At 40.4% G+C, this 18805-nt stretch overlaps 1 protein-coding gene across 6 annotated transcripts in view; it reads right to left on the bottom strand.

The window, feature by feature from the left end:
- Nucleotides 1-18805, bottom strand: part of CORO2B (coronin 2B) — a 235057-nt gene that overhangs the window by 29169 nt on the left and 187083 nt on the right. For all 6 annotated transcript variants that reach the window (XM_027852095.1, XM_027852100.1, XM_027852096.1 and 3 more), the window contains one exon: nucleotides 17494-17610. In XM_027852095.1, coding sequence (XP_027707896.1) covers nucleotides 17494-17610 — 117 coding nt within the window. The remainder of the gene's footprint in view (nucleotides 1-17493; nucleotides 17611-18805) is intronic.

The following is an 18805-nucleotide window of genomic DNA, read 5'->3' as shown; positions in this document are numbered from 1 at the left end:
ATATTTCCTTATTGTTATCTTTATCTTATTCTTCTTTCAAAAATTATTTGCTCATATCCTTTGACCACTTATCTATTGAGGAATGACTTTTGGTTTTATATATTTCTGTTGTCTATGTATCTTGGATAACATACCCTTACCTGAGAAATTTGATAAAATGATTCCCCTCTGCCTTAAACTACTTCCCTTCTTATCCTAGATGCATTAATTGTGTTTGTGCAAAAGCATTTCAGTTTCATGTAATCAAAATAATCTATTTTATTATTTGTAATTTCCTTCCTCTCTTGTTAGTGTAGGAATTCATCTCCTACGCATAGTTGTGAAATGCATATAATTTACTTCTCTTCTAATTTTTTTGGTGTATGATTTTTGATATTTCAAGAACCCAATTTGAGACCCTAAATTAACCAGAAATATTAGCATTCTTCTGCTTATATAAAAATATCTTTTTATTATAAGCTTAAACATCAACAAACATGAATGCTTCAAAATACAAATAAAAAAAAACAGAGAAGAGGATTTATATATGAAATAATAACAGAACTCCTCTGCATGTCCATGGCCCATTCTGAATTCCCTTCTGTTCTCTTCTGTGTATGTTTAAATATTTCCTTGATGCTCTTTTCCTTTATTTCTGGGGCATTACTATAACACTACCTCTTAATTCTTCCCTCCACCAAAAACTCTCCATTTTCTTTTCTTTGTCTTTTCTTTTTTCTTTTATTAATCTATCCCTCACATTATTCCCAACACAGATTCCCCTACTGTTTAGAGAGAGAAAAAAGGAGGAGCAAATGCAATTCAAAAAAGTGATTTTTGCTATTTCTCTTCCTTTTCAAGGGCCTCAGCATTTTGTTTTAAAGAGAGGGTGGGGGAGACCAGAAAGAGCAGAATCAAAAGTGAGCAAGACCAGAATCTAGAGACTCCTTCTCCCCATGCCCTTCCAAGTAAAGTGTTCCATGAAGCTTTTAAGTGCTGATGGGGAATTCTGAAAAGAATAAGCCCTACTTTGAACACAAAAAAGTAATGATCTTGAAAGTCTCTGCTTACTAAAGGGAAACTGTTATCAAAAGAAAAACAAGGCATGATCAGCCTTCCCTGGACAATTTTTTTTTTAAAGAAATATGAACCGTCTAAATCACCCCCACCAAAGCCACTTTAAATTCTAAAAAGGCAAACCAAATTACGGTAAATTAAAGGCATTTTAAATGGCAGGCCAGTGGTTTCACTGGTGTACAAAACTGCCAGTGGAGAAACTCCCTCTGCCAAAGCTGATCATAACTTAAAGTATCAGGGGCAGCGAGGTGGCCCAGTGGATAGAGCACTGGATCTGAAGCCAGGAGGACCTGAGTTCAATTTCTGGCCTCAGACCAAACACTTGACACTTACTAGCTATGTGACCCTGGGCAAGTAATTTAATCCCAATTGCTTAAAAAAACCAAAACATAACTTAAAGTCTCAGAGAGTTGCTTGGGGCACTCACAGGTTAGGTGCCTTGGCCAGGGTCACACAGTCAGTGGTATTAGAGGGCTATTTGCCTCTGAGGCCTGTTCTGTATTGATTCTCTAAATTAAAAACTTTCCTAAAGTTGATTACAGCTAACACAAGGCTCTTTAGCTTTCTGCAAAAAGTCATGATATGATAGAAATGTTTGGTTTTTTGGTTTTGGTTTGTTTTTTGGTTTTTTTTGGTACTCTATGTAAACTTGAGTACTGTACACTGGGGCTCCTGTTCAAATCAACACGTACCAAGTTCTTGAGTCGATTGTGTATAGTTCAGAGTATAATTTTACCATTTTAATGTAATTATTTAAAATAGTTCCGTTACTTCCAAGAAGTTTATGGTAGTTATCTTGGCTTCTCTAACATCGTTGTACATATCCGTGATTTATGTTATGTCAAGTCCTTGGTCAGAACATACCAACCCCCCCACCCTTCAAGTGTAACATTTTTCCCATGTGTTCTATTTCCAGGAAAATGAGAGTCAGTACATGAAGACAGGCAACTGCTTCTACCAATGGAGATCACATTTGTCAATGGCTTAATACATAAATCCTGGGGGCGGGGGTGGGGGGTAGAGGGGAAGTAAAGAGAAAGTAAGTGATTTGTCCATGGTCATACAGCTTTGGGAAATGTCAGAGGCAGGATTTGAAACCAGGTCTTCCTGATACCAAATCAAGCAACTCTAGTCACTGCTCCAAGATGATTCTTTTCTAAAACACATCACTGTGAAAAGAGGGGACTAAATAAATGTCTAAATAAATGCGTAGGACGCCAGCAGAAGAGGAGATCAATGTGGGTTGGAGTAGCTTCATGGAGAGATGGGAAGCAGACAGAGATGGGACGGAGAATGGGGAAGCCAGTTTGGGGAGGGAGGGGAGCTTAAAAAGAAGAATGACAACAGAATCAAGGCACAGGGTCAGAAAGATGCCATCTGAATTCATAGGGCAGTGAGGAGTCCAGGCTGGCTACTATGAAGGGGTCTATTTGGGGAAATAACAGGAGATAAGGCTGGCCATGCAAGGTGAGGCCAGATTGAAACTGGGCTTTGAATAACAAACAGGTGGAAGAAGAGGCTTGGGTGAGGAGAGCTGGGGAATGGCATACTGTCAGAAATGATCTTAGCTCATTGTGCTGCTCTCATTATTTTCCATTCTGCAGTAACGTGACTGTCAATGCCTTGTATTAAATTGCAAAGTTGGCAGTCACTCCACCCTTGCTGGATTTCAAGCTCCCATCTTGCTTCTCTGTGCATTTTCCTCAGGTGTTCTTCACTCGAGGTGAGCATTTAGTAAATGTTGGTTGAACGAATAATAAAAATCCGATTTTTGCTCAGTGTTTTCATATGGCTCTGATTGGAATATGTGTGATAAATGCAAAGCTTATCCCATTTCCTTCCTGATTGCTCGAATGGAAAAACTGCTTGTTTCTGAAGAATTAGGTAATGGGAATGGGCCTGGGATGATTCTTTCTGCTTGATTAAATCGGAAGAAGATCCTTGAAGACTAGGGTTATGTCTCCTAGCACGATGCCTTGTAGATATTCCTTTCAGTATTCTTGCTGAAATCCCCTGAGTAGATTAGAGAAAGTTAGTCTGGGATAGAGTAAACAAGGTTGGTTCAACAGAGAAAGACAGAAGCAGGAACAGGTTGCATCAAATGGGGCTGCCCTTACCCATGGTACTGCCTGAAGGTTACACGGTCCTTTTGTCGGTTGGGGCAGAATCCAAGGGGTTAACTGAACTTGGTCCAGCAGGGCAAGTTAATCACCATGGTACCAGGCTAAGGGCAAAGGGACCGAATTCTTATTCTACAGAAGTGTCTGGGCAGCTTAAGTAATTGGTGTCAAAGGGTTAAAGTTAAACACACCTTTCTTCAGGAGGCTTTTCCCAGCCCCCCTGGATCAGGGGCGGGGAACCTGCAGCCTTGAGGCCACATGTGGCCCTCTAAGTCCTCAAGTGCAGCCCTTTGACTGAATCCAAACTTCACAGAACAAACCCCCTCCCCTGGATGCTAGGGTTTTCCTCTCTAAGGTTATCTTCCATCTACTCTGTGTCTTGCATATTAGCTATTTTTATACATTGAAATGTAAGCTCTTAGAGGACAGGAACTGATTTTGCTTTTTCTTTGTATTCTCAGTGCTTTGCACAGTACCTGGCACATGATAAGCTTAATAAATGCTTGTTGATTGATTGATAAAGTAGCAGAGTCCACTTGAGCCTATCAGAAGAGGGAAATGGTAAGAGATGTTCAGGGCATTTCCAGAGGGTTTCAATCAATTAAAATCAATCAAAAATACTTGGTTATGTGTACTAATTGCTAGGTACTCTTTTTTTTTTAAGGCAGTTGGGGTTAAGTGACTTGCCCAGGGTCACACAGCTAGTAAGTGTCAAGTGTTTAGTCTGAGGTTGGATTTGAACTCAGGTCCTCCTGACTTCAGAGCCGGTGCTCTATCCACTGAGCCACCTAGCTGCCCCCTAGGTAAGCTTCTTAGTGCTGAGGATACAAAGGCAAAAATAATCCCTGCCCTCAAGGAGCTCACATTCTAAGACAACATGTAAATTACTTGGTATATATGATATACACAGAGTAGGGGAGAGGGTAACTCAGAAGCTTTGCTAACATCTAAGCAGAAGGGCTCAAACCTCCCTGCTCATCCCTGCCCCACCTGGCCAGCCCTCTGGATGTAGAGGACTTTAGCTGGTACCTGGTTAGGCTCTGTCACTCTAATTACCATTTGACAGAGGCAATTCCTCCAGACAGAGGGGAACCTGGGAACTAGCACAATGGTCTTCTGACTGTTGCTGTTGCCCTACAAGAGAGCATACTTGAGGTTATGATTCCAGGAATCCTAAAAAGTTCCTGCCAATCACTGTTCTCTTACATGGAAGGATAGATGGACATTGCTCAACAATAAACAATCTGGTTGCAACCTACCTTTCCACCCACCTCCCAACCCACTGGTAATTGACATTTCAGCCCAGCTGAAGTACTCTCTGTCGCCTGTTTTTCTCCTGCCCTCTTTGGATTCTGAGTCTTGATTCCCCACCTTGATCCTTGGGCCTATTCCCTCCACCCCACACATCTTTGCCAAGTGAGGTCCAACCTCTCCTTAAAGGTCTAGGTCACATGCTTTCCCAGGTTCTTTGTCTTCCCTCCTCAAATTTCTCTTAACATTTTGTCTGGATCCTTTGTTTGCACTTGGCACATCGTATATTATATTAGAATTATATATGAGCTTGTCTTATAATTCCTTCCTTTCCTTTCCCAGACCTGTGATTTCATCAGTGTTGGGAATTCCAGGTAGGGAAGCTGCCATTACCACAAGAGCTGCATAAATAACAACCACAATAATACTAACAGCTAAAATTTACATAGTGCTTTGTTTACAAAATGTTTATGTGTGTGTGTGTGTGTGTGTGTATAACCTCACTGAAACTCACAACAACCTCACAAGTTGACATTATTATTATCCCCACTTTACAGAAGAGGAAACTGAGTCTCAAAGGTGTGAAGTGACTTGCCCTTGTCTGAGAGAGTATTTGAACTCAGGTGTTGCTCACTCAAAATCCACTATTCTATTTACTAAGAAACTTAGTTGCCCACCAAAAGCAGGTCAGTCACAATCTGGCAACCAATAGTCTTAGAATTGCCTGGAGGTACTGAAAAATTATGTGACTTGCCCAGAATCACGTAGTCAGTATGTAGGAGAGACAAGACTAGAACCCAGGTCTTCCTGACTCCAAGACTAAGATGAGCTCTTTATCCACTATACCACAGTGTCTCTCCTGCCCAGATTCTTCCTATTAAATTGTAAACTTCTTCAGGGTAGGTTTTTGCTCATTGAAAAGATGAAAAGTATAATACAAGGCTCTTGTATTTCAGGGGGGAAATGAAGAGCTAGCTTCTTATAAGGTAAAATCTCTCAATTCCCAGTGAAAAAAATGTGAAAGAAGGTGGTCTAGCAGTACCAGATTTCAAACTATCTTACAAAGAGGTAACCATCAAAACAATCGGGTACTAGCTAAGAAACAGAGTGGTGTATCACTAGAATAGATTAGGTACACAATACACGATAATAAATGGCCATAGCAATCTAGCATTTGATAAAAGCAAAGATTCAAGCTTTGAGGACAAGAATTCACTATTTGACAAAAATTGCTGGGAAAACTAGAAAACAATCTAGTGGAAACTAGGCATAGATCAACATCTCACAATGAATACCAAGAAAAGGTCAAAATGAGTACATAATTTAGATATGAAGGATAATATCATAAACAAATTAGGGATCAGATCTAAGTCAGATCTAAGGATAAGGGAAGAGTGACTAAGCAAAATATAGAGAAGTTCACAGGAGGTATAATAGATAATTTGTTTACATGAAATTTAAAGACTTTTGTACAAACAAAACAAATGTAGCCAAAATTAGAAGGAAGGCAGGAAACTGGGAAAAACAATTTTATAGCAAGTTTTCTGATAAAATCCTCACTTATCAAATATATAGAAAACTGAGCCAAATTTATTTTTTTAAAAAAGAGCCATTTCCCAGTTGATAAATGGTCAAAGGATATGATAAGCAGTTTTCAGAAGAAGAAATCAAAGCTATCAATGGTCATATAAAATGCTCTAAAACACTATAATTAGAGAAATGCAAATTGAAACAACTGTGAGGTACCACATCATACCTATCAGAGTGGCTAACAAGACAGAAAAGGAAAATAACAAATGCTGGAAGGAATGTGGAAAAATAGGGACACTAATACCCTGTTAGTGAAGTTGTGAACTGATCCAACCATTCTGGAGAACAATTTGAAACTATGCCCTAAGGGCTATCAAACTGTACATACTTTTTGACCCAGCAAAACCACTACTAGGTATATATCTCAAAAAGATCAAAGAAAAGGAAAAAGGACGTATATGTATTAAAACATATATAGCAACTCTTGTGTGGGGGGGAGGGGCAAAGAATTGGAAGTTGAGGGGCTGTCCATCAATTGGGGAATGGCTGAACAAGCTGTAGTATATGATTGTGATAGAATACTATTGTGGTATAAGTAATGATGAAGGGCAGGGTTTCAGAAAAAAACTGAGAAGACTTTTATCAACTGATAAATGAAGTGAACAGAACCAGGAAAACATTGTATATAGTAAAAGCAGTATTATAATGATGATTAACTTAAAAGGACATAGCTATTCTGATCAAGACAATAATCCAAAACAATCCCAAAGGACTTAAGATGAAAAATGTTATCCCACATCTAGAGGAAGAATTGATAAATACTGAGTGCAAATTGAAGCATACTTTTCCCACTTTATTTTTCTTGCCTTTTTTTTGCAACATGGCTAATATGAAAATATTTTGTATGACTTCACATGTATAATAGGTAGCATATTGTTTGCCTTCTCAATGGGTGGGGGAGGGCTGGAAGGAGGGAATTTGAATTCAAAATTTTTAAAAAGAAGGTTAAAGGGAAACAAAGGAAAGAAGGAAGGAAGAAGGCTTCTAAAGCACCAGTTCCCCAGGAGTCAAAGGGAATCACTCTTTCCAGAGTTCTCCAAGAGCAGAATTTGAATCAAACTACACACTTTCAGCCTTTAAGCCCTTCTCTTCTACCCTCAGCACCCTTCCTTCTCCACTGAGAAAGCCATCCCCATCGTCTGCAATTTCCAGACCCCAAATGAGCTAACTATAAGAATCTCATAGGAGAACAGATTTATGACTGTAAGCAAATCACTTAATTTTACTGAGATAACCTCTTAGACCAACTCCAGTTTTCCTGATGTATATCTCATATGTACATAGTTGTTTGCAGGTTGTCTTCCCCATTAGAATGTTAGCTCTTTGAGGGCAGGAACTGTTTTTGCCTTTCTTTGTCTCCTCAATACCTAGTACAGTGCCTGGCCCTTAATAAGCACCTAGTAAGTACTGATTGATTCAACAAGTTGACCAGAGACTAAGTTTTCTCATTTATATAATAGGCATAATAGCAACACCTATAACAGTTGTTCTGAGAATCAAATGAAATAATGCATTTAAAGTGTTTTTCAAACCTTAAAGTGCCCAATATAACTGAAGATAGATCATACATTTAAAGGTGGGTGGCACCTGATCTAGTTCACCCCTTCACCTTACAAAGACAAATGTTAGCTATTATTATTTTTATGGTTTTTTGTTTGTTTTGCATTTTGCTAGGCAATGGGGTTAAATGACTTGCCCAGGGTCACACAGCTAGTAAGTGTCAAGTGTCTGAGGCCGGATTTAAATTCAGGTCCTCCTGACTCCAGGGTTGGTGCTCTATCCACTGCGCCACCTAGCTGTCCCCTATTACTATTATTATTAAATATCAGATATAAGCTAGTGGTTCTCCATTCAATCCCCACCAGACATTGGAAATCACCCTTTTTGGAAGACAAAAGACAATGGTTTTTCTCAACAGCTTTATGCTTCTGCCTCTCCCCTTCCCTCATTCTCCATATCATAAGAGACAGGAAGAATCTGGCTAACCTTCTTCCTATAAGGAAGTGAGCGGTCTCAACAGAGACAGAAAACTCTGGTGTGCTTTTATTTCAGTCTCCCTCAAAAGATAAAACAGATTCTTAGTTGAAACAAAGACAGAGATTCCAGTGGCTCCCAGCATCCAAAGAACTCAGAGATATAGGTGGATTTAGACATCCCTGGATCTATGAGTAGAGAACTCATCATTTTCAGAGGGCTCATCTTTTCTAGAAATCAGACTGGGGTACCCCTTGAAGGCAATTTTTACTGTTGGTTCTTTCCTAGGATGTGAGAAGTAACAGGGATATGATATCCATGGCCTGGCTGCTGGATCTGAGGACAGAAGTGGGGCCTAGCTTAAGTCCTCTCCCTGAATTTCCTGCGTACTTATGGCGATGTATAAATAGCCCTCAATAGCTTAAGCATCTGGACAGAATCAGGGTTAAGGGACAGAAGCAAATTCCTAAGGTCAATGGAGCTGAGGAAGCAGGAGCTCTCTCTTTTTTTACTCTGATTTAGAAGAACCTCAGTGGGGGCATTTCTCTCCTGTACTTGGACACTTTCAGTACCCCACATTTGGTTCAAATAATAATAATAACAGCAGCTAGTATTTATATAGCACTTTAAAACTTGCAAACTGCTTCATATAACCAAAGGAATATTTCTCCCCATCCCCATCCTACCTCCTGCCCCAGATGCAGCCTCCAAACCATGCGGGGTATTGTGGAAAAGAACCCAGGATTAGGAGTCAAGAGACATAGACAGATTCTAGCTCTGGGTTTGCCGCTGACCTCCCCTGTTTCGTTGGGTTACTGGCTTAATTCCACCAGCCCCCAGCTGTCAGATAAGGATAATGATACCTACTCTAGCCACTGTACAAGGTCACAGCTTGGGTCTGTGACTTCAGAAAAGTCACCTAATCTTTCTGGGCCTCATCAGTAATATGGAGTTAGACACACCTGTTCTGCCTCCATCCCACAGGGCTGTAACTTTCTGTGTGACCTTGCGTAAATGACTTCTCTTCTTTAGGTCTTAACCTGAAAAATAAATGGATAACAATCAGAGGTTCTTAACCTCTTTTTGGGTGTGTGTTACAGACCTCTTTGGCAGTCTGGTGAAGGTTATAGGCAGGCCCTTCTCAGTAATGTTTTCCAATATGTAATAAAATACATAGAATTCCAAAGGAAACCAATGATATTAAATAAAGATGTAATATTTTTTCTCATCCAAGTTCTTGAATCCTGCATTAAGGACCCTGGACTAGGGTATCCCTCAGCTGCCTTCCAGCTCAAGAATCCTATGATTTAAAGAGCCCACATATGAAATGAAGCAAAGGAAGCCTAGGGTTTTCCTTCGCAGACAACGAGAAAGCAGCCTACCCCCTACTCCTCTGGGCAGCAGCTCTTCTTGGAAGGCTGGGCTCCCTTTCCTGCTGAAGGGGTGGGGAGGGGAAGATGCTAAACAGCCCAGTAAGCAGTGGGTGAATGAAGAAAGGATGTCAGAGAAAGAAGCAGGGTGGTGGGATGGAGAAGGGATAGTCTTCCCTGCCTTCCAGTCCTCTCCTCCCCCAGCCCTCCTGGGACCTCTCTCTCTCTCCCTCTCTTTCTCCTTGAAATGTCAAAAAAAAAAAAGCCCAAACCCCTCCAATCTCCGCAGCCAGCCTGGGTCCCAGAGAGCAGGGAGTTAGAACGGGACAGCTTGGAAACAAGATAGTGCTATTCCCAGCTGCATTCTCTATCTGCAGCAGAAGCTATAAAAAGAACTGCACTTCAACAATAGGTGACATCACCCAGTTGCAGAGAGAACTGGATTCTGCCAGATGCCTGGGAGAGATTTACAGCCCCCACCCCTCCCACGGGATAGGAGTGCCTTGGGAATAAGCTTCTACACATTCTTCTGGACTCTAGAGGGATGAAGGTTAGACTGCAGGAGGACCTTCTAACAGCCAGGGGTGGCCATGGCAGTGGGGTGAAGGAAATGGGAGAATCCTCCAAGATGCCACAGCTGCTGTGGCATGCAGGCCTGCTTCCTTTTAATGCCAAAGGAAAGAAGAAGTAGCCCTTGTGATTTACCCTGATACTATCCCTCTCAGATTGCCATCCAAGTGGCCACAATTACACTCATCAAATCACAGGACTATAAGATCCCTTGAAGGGAGCTCAGAGGCTCTCTAATCCAACTCTCTCATTTTACAGATGAAGAAACTGAGGCTCAGTGACTCAATCTGTTCAACTGAATTCAATTCAAATCTCCTATGTGCAGGGCACTGGGCCAGTCTGAGGATACAAGGATGAACTCAAACACAGCCCCTATTCTAGTAGAGGAGATAAGGCAGGTGGGAATATAAATAACTGCAATACAAATTATACACTTAGTGTAAAGGAGAGGCTCATATAAAGTGCTCTGGGAACTTCAAGGAGGTTACTTCCAGATTTAGGGGTGGAAAGGGGATCAGGAAAAGTCTCTAGGAGAAGATGGCACCTGAGTTGGGCCGAAGTACAGGAAGGATGGAGGCCAGGGACCACTTTGGATATGAGCGAAAGTACAAAGGGAGAGAGGGAAGTATGAGAAAGATGGAAGGTTTGATGACATCTAACGGCCCATTCAGACCATCTGCTGTCATGAGCAGTACCTGAAAAATAACTGGCATTTATACAGAGTATGTGATAGACCCCTGAAGTTCTCAGAAAAATCTAGGTTCAAATCATACCTTAGCCATTTACTAGAAGACAATGGGCAAGTCACTTGTCTTTAGTTCCTCTTCTGTCAAATCAGGGAGTTGTATTAGATGGCCTCGAAGGGCTATCTCAATCTATGACTCTGTTTTGTGGTACCTAAAAGGTTACAATGCTCTACATACACATAAATCACCTCTTCGGAGCCTCGCAACAACCCTGTGAGGAAGGTACTATATAAGTATTATTGCTCCCATTTTTAATGTGAACATTTTAATGTTTTTTCAAATTACATCTACAAACAATTTTTAACTTTTGTTTTCAAAAATTTTGAGTTCCAAATTCTCTCCCTCCTTCACCTCTCCTCTCAATGAGAAAGAAGGCAAGCAATTAGATATAGATTATGCATGTGCAATCATGCAAAACATATTTCCACATTAGCCATGTTGCAAAAGAAAACACAGACCAAAAAAAAAAAACAAGAAAAATAAAGTTTAAAAAAAAGTATGTTTCAATCTGCATTCAGACTCTATTAGTTCTTTCTCTGGAGGAGGATAACATTTTTCATCATTAATCCTTAAAAATTGTCTTGAATCATTGTATTGCTGAGAATAGCTAAGCCATTCACAGTTCATCGTCGGACAATATTGCTGTTACTATGCACAAGTTCTTCTGGTTCTGCTCACTTCACTTTGCATCAGGGCATTTAAGTCTTTCCAGGTTTTTCTGAAATCTGCCTGTTCATCATTTCTTATAGCACAATAGTATTCCATCACAATCACATACCACAGCTTATTCAGCCATTCCTCAATTGATGGGCATCCCCTCAATGTGAACTTCTTTGCCACCACAAAAAGAGCTTATTGCTCCCATTTTACAGATGAAGAATCTGAAGCTCAGGGTTTTTTTCTCTTTTTTTAAGGGACTTGCTTGTGGTCAAACAACTACTAAATAGCCAGACAAGAAGAGATTTGAACCCAGAGCTTCTGAACTCCAAGTCCAATATTCCGTCTACTACTGAATAAATATGAGGCTAGAAAGTTAGTTGGTTTTGTTTGTTTGTGCTAGGCAATGGGGTTAAGTAACTTGCCCAGGGTCATATAGCTAGTAAGTGCCAAGTGCCTGAGGGCAGATTTGAATTCAGGTCCTCCTGACTCTGGGGCTGGTGTTCTATTCACTGTACCACCTAGCTGCCCCTAGAAAGTTAGTTTGGAGGACCAATGTGGCTTTCTTGTCCTCTTCATGGACAGCATAGTAGACTGCTTATGAGGGAGGTAGCAGGGATACTCTATTGCCCCCAAATTTCCCCCCTCCTTCTCTGTAGCCTAGCACAGTGGGAGAACTAGCATTTGGAGTTGGAGACTTGAGTCTGAATTCTGGTTCTGTCACTTACTCTCTGCTGACAACCCCTTAGGCTTCAGTTTCTTCATGTATAAAATGAGAGGTTTGAACAAGATGACTCTAAGATAACTTGCAGATCTAAGATGTGTATACTGATGGTAGATTCATCAGTAGATTCATCATCAGATTAGAAGTAAGCTCAAAGAATGTTGGAGCTGGAAGGAACCTTAGAGTTATCTCTTTGATGAACTGTTTCTCCCTACTCGAACCTAAGCTCTTGGTGGCAGGGTGTGGGAGTGGATTGAGTTCTAGATATGGAGTCAGGAAGACACGGGTTTGAATCTTGCCTCAGACACATGAAAGAATTGGACTTGGTGACCTCAGAGGTCCCTTCCAGCTCTAAATAGATGACCTTGTGTCTGTCTTTCTTTTGTATTTGTAACCCAAGCACTTAGCACAGTGCTAGACACACAGGAAAAATGCTTTTCATTCGTTCTAGTACATTCCCTCATCTTACGGATGAGGAAACTGAGGCCCAGAAGTTTAAAATGCAAATCCCTGGAAGAGTAAATGAAATAAAATCATAGAATCTTAGTAATGGCTCTTTGGATAGAAAGGAGAGACTGGGAATACTAAAGTTGTTCTGGCTCCAGGGAGTTGAGTGCTCAAAGCTCCTTCTAGGTCAGCAGGGGTTTAGCAGCTGTGAACAGGAGCTTAATTCCTCGCTAGGTCACAGGAGGTAATCACCTTCTCTATGGATCACTGACTACACTGTCCCTCCACCAAACAGCCTCCTCTCCCACCTCCCTCTCTTTGTTCTTTTGCTCATGGTGGATGTTTCCTTTGATATGAATGCTCCCTCTTTCCCTTACCTATCCACTTCCTATGCCCATCCTTCAAGGCTCAGCTCACATCCCTCTTTCTCCATGTAGCCTTCCTCCCTTAATCTCCCTAATCTTCACTGGTTCATCCCTTCTCTGAAATCTTATAACCTTTTTTTTTTAATCTATACCACACAGTCTAGCATGAAAGGCAGCAGGATATGCTCCCCCACTTACTAGATGTTTGGTACAATATCTCTGAGCTTCAGCTTTTTCATTTGTAAAATGGGTACAATAGCATTTGCATTACTTACCTCACAGGGTTTTGGGGAGTTGAGTGCTTTGTAAAGAGCTACATAAGTGTAAGCTATTATTATGCTGTCTCATTCAGTAATGCCTTCCTTTGTATATTTTCTTCCCAACTAGATCACACATTCCTTTTGGGTAGAGGCCATGGCTTATACTCCTCTGATACCTATGAAGAAATTGTTGTATATCTGTTGGATGCTGTTTTCTGTTCTGTCTCAAAGGGCTGACCTCAAAAGCCCAAACCTATAAGGCAGCACTTCCCAAACTAGGTTCCATGCAACCTTCATGCTCTGTGAGAAAATTTCAATGCTGGCAATATTTTTCCCATTAAAATATCTGGAGAAAGGAAAGAGACAAAGACAGTGAGAAAAAGAGATAGACACAAAGACAGAAAGACAGAGACAGAGAGATACAGAAACCGACAGACACTAGGAGTTGATAAGTTACTGGAGAATGTGAGACAAAGCTCATGGTGTTGCTCAAAATTTTTCAGTCAGGAGAGCTCTTGTTATTTTGCATAGAAGAGAGGGGCTGTTTTGGTAAGATTAAGACAGTTCTTTTATCACAGTGTCTCTCCATCCCTTTTCAGTATGAGGAAGAACTCTGGGTAGATTTAACTGAGCCACAATGTATGATAAGACCTAATACTTAAAAGTGGTTTCTGACCATAAGTTAGGGGACAGCTGAACTGCGAGAGTCAGGGAAGATAAGTTAGCATTCACTTCAGTACATTTCAGGTCAGAGAAGAGTTCAAAAGAAGGGAAGCAGTTAACAAAAGAGTTCGAAAGTGAATTCAAAGGGCAGAACTGGTTTCAGCCTCTCTACCACCCGGTGCATGCGAAAAAAATTCACATCTATTAACAGAGAAGAATGAAGGAAGATTCATGGACATTGGTCTCAGTTTAGCTGAGAAGCTAAGAAGAGCTGAAGAAAACTTGGTAACTATTGACTGAGAATGTCAAGGAGGGACAGCTACAGACTTACCTGCAAGGGAAAGGCTTACTAACCACAGCATCTCCAGTAGATAGATGTAGGACAGAGGTGCATCTTAGCTAAAGATTACAGAGGAGTCTGAAATGGCTGAATGAAAAAGCTATAACCTCTTTTCTTCAAGGGACAGGCTTATTAAAGATAATAGCATTTCCCTCCACTCCCCAGTGGATAGTGGAGGTGGCTAAAAGAAATGGTGAAGGAGTATTAAGTGACCCCGGAAATATTCAAAGCTGACAAACAACTGAAATGGAGAGAGAGTAGCACTTTCCAGGGAGCCTTAGAGAGCAACACCTGGTGGGAACAAGGTCAGCAGAGAGCATCACAATGACATCAGCAGTTTTGTGTCATTTGCCCCACCATGTGTACATCCTGGCCTCATGTCCATGTGCATTTCTTCATGTGTGGATGCCCACATGTTCCCTATGAGTGGCTATCCCATACATAATTCCTTTAAAGATTAATTCTTTGTGTATGGATTTGTAGGAGAGTAATTTCATAGGAAGTGGCAAATTTTTATCATTTTATTTACACTGCTATTTAACAACTCACTTCAGATAGGTACATATAAATACACAAAGTATGGGTAACAAGCAAGGTGATTTCATGTGCCCAGAGAATTCATTGATCAAATTATGTTTTTAAAAAGCATGTGCAGAAGATAGAAGGAAGGGGGAGACAAGTGAAGATGAATATAAAAGAACAGTATAAGAATATTCTGTGTTAGAATAGTGTTGAGGCACTAAGGCTCCAAATAAGCTAAATCACATGAAGGATGTTAAAAACAAAAACAAAAGGCTTTTTAAAGCTTTACTGGGGTCGGGGGGGGGGGAGGATTAAAAAAAGAGAAAGAGCTTCTGCTAAAGGTGGATGGCATGATTATAACCAAGAGTGGAGAGAAGACAGAATTACTCATCTTTTATTTTACTTCTATTTTCTCTGCCAGAGAGGGTGAACTCTGGATTGCATTGGCCAAGAACGTCCAATTCTAAATTGAAACTCAAGAGAAATACAGAGATAAGGTTGAACAACCACTTTTTGTCACACGTTGTCGGAGAATTCCTGCTCTGGTATAGGTAGGACTCGATGACCTCTGAGAGTCTGTAATACTGTGATAGCTTTAGACCAGAGAGAGAGAACACTTAGCTGTCCTTGATAAGTTCCCAAGTCACCAAGCTAAGGTTACCGACCTGGGACATATGATGGCTAAGCAACTAGTTCTGTTAGAATGTGAGAGGGTCTAAAAGACTGGAGGTGAGTAAACACCCCAACAAAAAACAAAAAACAGACAAACAAACAAAAAAAGAGTAAAGTCTGAAAACTATGAGCCTATAGTTGGGTTGCTGGTGAAATCTTAGAATATACCATTGAAATATAACAATGAATTATTACAGTGGAAGGGATGAGCTGGACCCGCAGAGCTCCTAGCACCCTCAGAGATTAAATAACCTCTGCAGTCATAACAACCTTAATCTCATCTTGTTCTAGTCAATTCCCAGACTTGGTGGGAAACTTCAGAGGTTAACTCCATAATAAACTCAAAATGGGTATTTATTTCAAAGTTACAAAATTATGAAAGTCACTCAAATCATATTCCTAACATCATGTCACTTTACAAAAATCAAAACAGTCTAATCTCCTTCATTTTATAGTTGAAGAAACTGAGTCTGTAGAGACTATATAGACTTAATCAAAGTCTAATAGGTAGTAAATAGCAGAACTGAGAATCAAATTCAGCTCCTTTCCCTCTGAATTCAGCACTCTTTCCATGGAAGTCTACTGCCTCCCTCCCAGCAGGTAGGTACTCAAGTTAGCTACTATATCACTGATTCGTTACTGTTTTTGTGTTCAGATTTTTGTTGTATATGCCTTCATTCATACCTTGCAAAGGATTCATTTATTCATTCATTCATCCATTCACTCATTCATTCATCCAGTCTTGCTCTAAGGCTCTCAGGTGAGGGAAGAGAAGCCTTTTAGTCAGTCCACAATTATTTACCCAGGGCCAACTGGCCATAGTCTTGTTACAGGATTAATCCTTGAGATAGATGCTAAAGACTAATGATAATGGCTCACATTTATTTAGTGACTTAATGTTTATAAAGCACTTTTATCACAATACCATCCCCATTTTACAGGTGAAGAAACTGAAGCTTGGAGAGGTGATTTTCTCATAGTCACACAGCCACAGTCCTTACCCTTAAGGAGTTCCTGGTCTTTCCTCATGTAGATTCTTTATGGGATACTGTCTGATCCACAATCCCCAACCCCCACCCCTATTTTGACAAACTGAAATCCTATCACATCTTTCAAGGCCTAATCATTCATTTATTCTTTCTTTCAATGAACTCACATTTATTGATTAAAAGTTATATGTCAAGTACTGTGGAAAAAACTAAGATAAATAGAACATGACCCTTGCCATTTAGAAAGTACTAGACCAGGGGTGGGGAACCTGTGGCCTCAGGCCACATGTGGACTTCTAGGTCCTCGGGTGTGGCCTTTTGACTGAGACCAAGTTTTACAGAACAAACCCTTTTATTAAGGGGATTTATTCTGTGAAGTTTGGATTCGGTCAAAAGGCCGCACTTGAGGACCTAGAATGCCATATGTGGCTTTGAGGCCACAGGTTCCCTGCCCATATACTAGGAGATAAGACACAAGAATACAATACAAGAAAGTATATGTTGGGTATCACATAAATGATACAACCAAATTTCCATGGGTATTCAGATATGAAATTTTTACTGTGTCATTTTAAGGAAAATACTTTGTTAACCTTAAGTCACAAAATAAATGCAAATTACTAAGATTATGCCCTGGTTGGGACTGGACAAAATATTTATGAACTTACTAAGGGGCTAATCTTACCTGAGAGATGTAGAGTAAGAGTGGGAGGCCCATTTTGTCCTTATGCGTCCAAAGCTTTGAAAAGTGTGGGTGTTCTAAATGGATGTTTTAATACAGCCCGGGCCTGGGTTGGATCAAGATAGCACATGGGGGGTGCGTGGAGTCAAGATGGCAGAGTAAAAGCAATGACTTGCTTGAGCGCTCCCCCAAACCACTCAAAATACCTATAAAAAATGGCTCTAAACCCTACCCTATCCCCACAACTCACTACCTCCCAGGGAGGATCAGGGTACGAACTTGGAGGTCAGACTGAAAGGCAGAGAGGGCACTGCTCCCCTAGTTATAAGTGTTCTTTGCTCACTCCTTCCCTTCTCCCTTCTCTCACTTTCCTTTTCATTCCCTTCCTTCCTTCCTTCCTTCCTTCCTTCCTTCCTTCCTTCCTTCCAGTGCATGGAGATTCAGAATATGTATCTTCCATTGAGGAAAGCCACCTTAGTCTTACTTCCTACTTACTGATGTGTCCTCTGAGCAAGATGCAATGATGTTGTCAATGAAGGGGTTCCATTTGATGTCTAGCACGTTGCCTTGGTGACCACAAACTTTGGGATAGTTGGGCTCAATTCGACCTGTCTGAAGGAGAGAATGGAAGAAGTAGCATTAGTTCTAAAGCCATCAGGGAATACATACCCTTAATGTTAGGACTCCACAGATCTGACAGTATCATTTTCTCCAACTAAACTATCAGTTCTTTGAAGGACTATGTCATAACTTTTTGCATCCTTCTAAGTTCCTAGCATAGGACCATAAACCAATTAGCCTATTATTATTATTTTAATAAAAATAATTATTAATAACACCATATAACAATTCAGTATAATGCCTGGTGCTTAATAAATGCTTATTGACTATGTGGCACCTTATGGTTACAAAGTAACACCAATATCTAATATCTCACTTGGACCATGTCTTACACTTTTTTTGTATCCTTCTAAGTGCCTAGCATAGGACCATGCACTTAGTAACAGATTATTAATAATAAATTATTTATCATTTGTAATAATTATCTTCTACTATTAATAATAGCACATTATAATAGCTTAGCACAAAGTACATAGTAGGCACTTAATAAATGCTTATTGACTATTTATATGGCACCTTATTGTTTTACAAAATAGCACTAACTACAAAGTTACAAAGGCACTATTATCTCACTTGGTCCTTACAACAACCCTGTGGTATGGATTATGCTCATATTATTATCTCTATTTTATGGATGAGGAAACTGAGCCTCAGAAGGTTGAAGTGACTTGCCTAAAGTCATAATACGAAGTGACAGGACCCAGGCCTTCTGAACCCAAGTCCAGTTTTCTTTCCACTAGACTATTTTGCCTCTCTAGGACAGTAGGCACTCAAACATCTTTTGATTTCCTATTTCAATGTTTCTCAAATTGTGTTTTCCAGAATCAGGATGTCTCACATGATGTGAATAAGGGTTTCATGTGACAATTTTGATTCTATCAGTGTTTCCCCATCCTTAAATACTAACCTGTATATTGTGTGACTATGGACCCATGTGGGCAGTGTAATCTACAGGTATAAATATCTAACATGATAGCCAAACCCCATTATTCTCTCTCTGGGTTGGCATGCACCCTAACTTGCCCTCACACTAATAGATTTGGGTTTTTTTTTTTGCTTGGGTTTGGGGGGTAGAGGGGGCAACATAACCATGACCATTCAGCTACTATTCTCTCAGGTTTCTAGGGGCAACTTTGGTATGCATGAGGGTATACTCAGACTATTTTCTACTTCCAGGCTCCTGAAC

This window comes from Vombatus ursinus, unplaced genomic scaffold (assembly GCF_900497805.2).
Source record: "Vombatus ursinus unplaced genomic scaffold, bare-nosed wombat genome assembly UNPS02009205.1, whole genome shotgun sequence".
In the NCBI taxonomy this organism is placed as follows: Eukaryota; Metazoa; Chordata; class Mammalia; order Diprotodontia; family Vombatidae; genus Vombatus; species Vombatus ursinus.
The sequence above is the reverse complement of the archived record's forward strand: the minus strand, read 5'-3'. Positions and strand labels throughout refer to the sequence as shown.